The sequence below is a fragment of the Sinocyclocheilus grahami genome, unplaced genomic scaffold (genome assembly GCF_001515645.1).
Source record: "Sinocyclocheilus grahami isolate Dianchi unplaced genomic scaffold, SAMN03320097.WGS_v1.1 scaffold640.1, whole genome shotgun sequence".
In the NCBI taxonomy this organism is placed as follows: domain Eukaryota; kingdom Metazoa; phylum Chordata; class Actinopteri; order Cypriniformes; family Cyprinidae; genus Sinocyclocheilus; species Sinocyclocheilus grahami.
The window spans coordinates 152,494-155,746 of record NW_015505819.1 but is presented as its reverse complement, the minus strand read 5'-3'; the positions used below and the strand labels follow the sequence as shown (position 1 = coordinate 155,746).

At 39.3% G+C, this 3,253-nt stretch overlaps 1 protein-coding gene across 1 annotated transcript in view; it reads right to left on the bottom strand.

Annotated features, from left to right (window-relative positions):
• Positions 1–317: 317 nt before the first annotated feature.
• LOC107558307 (ankyrin repeat and BTB/POZ domain-containing protein 2-like) overlaps positions 318–3,253 on the bottom strand; it is a 58,362-nt gene continuing 55,426 nt past the window's right edge. Inside the window, exons 12-16 of the mRNA XM_016241957.1 lie at positions 3,039–3,144; positions 2,403–2,505; positions 2,184–2,274; positions 1,854–1,886; positions 318–615 (exon numbers count right to left, since the gene is read on the bottom strand). Coding sequence (XP_016097443.1) covers positions 382–615; positions 1,854–1,886; positions 2,184–2,274; positions 2,403–2,505; positions 3,039–3,144 — 567 coding nt within the window. The 3' untranslated portion in view covers positions 318–381. The remainder of the gene's footprint in view (positions 616–1,853; positions 1,887–2,183; positions 2,275–2,402; positions 2,506–3,038; positions 3,145–3,253) is intronic.

Below are 3,253 nucleotides of genomic sequence, written 5' to 3'. Positions count from 1 at the left end.
AGCTTAAAATAAAACCATTATGAAAAAAAAAAAAAGAGAGATATGCTCTAGCCTCCCACTTTACCCAAACTCTGTACAAAATGGCTTCCGTTTAAGTGTGGGGAAACTGTTGTCCACAATTTAACACAACATACTTTAGTTCTGATTATACAAGCTTTAGCCACACAAACGCTGCAGCATTTTATGTCATGTTTCACAAGCTCCCAAAGTTTGCGTCCAATAAATGATTTGTAGAATTCATGAAACTGTCCACAAAGCTCAACTTCAGTCAGTTCATCTGTTTTCTTTTCATAGTTCGTCAGTCTTTCTTTTGTCGTAACATCTACACATCCATGTCTTTTATTGTGTACGTACTTTTCTATTTTTTCCACTCTTTTGCTTTCACACACGAGAAGTCACTAGCAGTGAGCGTAGTCTGCGTGCTAATGTTGCCTCCAGCTCTTCCAGAAGAGAGTCTTTTCCCGACCCGCTCCGTGTCCCGGACCCCAGTATCAGCGTACGGAAGGCTTCCCTCTCCAACAGACCTGCCATGTTCTGCAGGAAGTAAACTTCACAGTATGTACTGAGCTCCACCGCACCATGAGCCTGGACAAACACACACACACACACAAAAACTAATTATGCACTCAGTTACCAGCGAGAGACACTTTGGTACAGGGTTTTTGAGTCTTAAGTCTTAGTTTGCTCTTCCACAAATTAAAGCCTTAAAAAGGTTTTAATTTGGAGCAAAGTGCAAACATCTAAACATCCTTAAATCAAGATACATTTTCTTGAGACACAAACTGATGCAAAGTCTTGTTTTCTGATAAATGAAATGAGTTTATGCTTAAAACAAGAACAAATATCTGTCACTGGGGTATGAACTAGTTGCCCATTTGAAATGTTACATTTTCTGAGCTTATTGTCCAATATATGTTCTTGTTTTAATCATAAACTCGCTTCATTTTGATCAATTTCTCACAAAACAAATATTATGCAATTTTACTTAAGTAAATGTGTCTTGTTCACTAATCTTTAGACATTTACACTGGAAAACCAAATGAAAATACTGAGCATGTTTTTGCAGTGTGATCACAAGTACAGTAAAGTTATTTCAATATTCTAGTGGCTGGGAGCAGAGCTATTCAAAAGCTATTTTTTATTTTAAAACGAATAAATAAAAAGTAACAGATGTGTTGTAATTTTCAAACTTTGAAGTGTTGCTAATACAACTCATTTACATTTAGAGAACATCGACAGTGTTGCATTCAATTTATTTCTTTAAATCTATATATGAAAGTGAAGTGGACGCGTGGCCGGAATCATACTCGGAATTTGTGCTCTGCATTTAACCCATCCAAGTGCACACACACAGCAGTGGGCAGCCATATTGCTGCGGTGCCCGTGGAGCAGTTGGGGGTTCAGTGTCTTGCTCAAGGGTCTCACCTCAGTCGTGGTATTGAGGGTGGAAGAGAGCGCTGGTTATTCACTTCCCCCACCGACAATTCCTGCCGGACCTGAGACTCGAACCCACAACCTTTGGGTTACAAGACTCTCTAACCATTAGGCCATGACTACCCCAAGGTTTTTTTTTTTTGTGTGGGTCTTAAATTTACCTTCATAAAACCTGGTGGTAATAATGATTTATCTCATGTAATTCCCCAGTGAAATCGAGGTTATCAGAGACAGAGTTGTATCTTACTGTGTGTAAAGCCTCAGTTAGTAATGCGTCTGGTAGCCTGAAGCGGATGTGATTAATCGCAGTGTCAGTGTCCGAGTGAACAGTCTTTAGCAGGTACTGTGTGAGTGTTAGCTAGCTGTGAACAAAGTAACAGTGTGATAGACAGTGCGAGGTGCTATTACTGTTCTCTCACCTTCTCTTTCTCTTTGCTTCCTTCCTTAATTCTCTGAAAAATGTAATCAACCAGGACCTTTGCTAACAGGGAAACAGTAAGTACTGCTATGCTAATGCCGGGTTCAGACTACACAATATTTTTATCAGTCACGATAGTCACTGTGTCAGATTACACGATTTTGACTCCTAAAATCTTGTCGTGTCGTGAACAAGAAACATGTCAGACTACACGTTGCTTCCCGACCATTCATCGCGTGTCGTCTTTAACGATGCATGTGATGTCATCGAGAAGGCGGATCTAGCGACTGACTTCTGGCAGCCCGCTGAACGAGGATTCAACTGATCTTACCTGGAAGATGTTGTACTTGACGTTGCTGATCTCGATTTCCTTGCGGGGCTGAGTGCTGTCCGTCCCGTTCAGCGCCAGCAGACTTTTGAACCTGATTTCAGAGCAGACAACATGCTTTATTCTTAACGGTTCATTTGTGTTTCAAAATATTATCCACATATAGAGACCTGTGTTACGAGATAACAGATTTCTTTTATGAAAGTAATGTAATGGACTCGCCTGTCGGACGCCGTGAGCAGCAGAACCCCATGAGCGTAGAATGGTTTGCTCTCCACTAGGAACGTCACATCAGACATCTCTGGGTTGTTCAGGAAGTGAGGGTCTGTGGAAAGATGAATCTGAGACATCAGGCCCAAGATTTTCCAGAGTAATCCGTTACAGATAGAAATAAAAATTAACTGCAACTATAATATGCACTATGGAAGACCGTTTCCACCACTGAATAAAAAAAAAAGTGATTTTTTTTCTCACAATTCTGACGTTTTTCTCAGAATTGTGAGATATAAACTCGAAATTGCAAGAAACAAAGTCAGAATTGCAAGATAGAAAACTTCTGCGAAAAAAGTCTCTAAAGTTTCTCGCAATTTTGACTATAACACGCAATTGTGAGTTTATATCTCTCAATATCTCTGAGAAAAGTCAATTGTGAGACAGAAAGTCACAATTACCTTTATTTTTTATTCTGTGGCAGAAAGTCTTCCATAGTGCACTACCAAGTAACTGAACACCGTATCATTGACAAACATTCGTTTATTTTATTTATTTATTTTTTTCCAATGCTGGGTAGTTTAACTAGTAGATTCAGAAAATGCTGCAAATTCATAAATGTAACTGTACTAAGATTGAGTGAATTACCAAGTTGAGCAGAGAGAGCTGCCTTCTTTTCTTGGATAGGAGGAAGTGGAGCAGGACCGTAACAGTGACTAAAAATGACGCCCAACTGGTGGATTATAGCCTCGTTCTATAGAGAAAGAATTAGTCATAAGGTAGTTAAACTAAGAGTTATTTAAAGCCATCGTCACCCCAGGTCTGAATTTCTGGCACAAAAAAAAAAAAAAAAAAAACAAGAT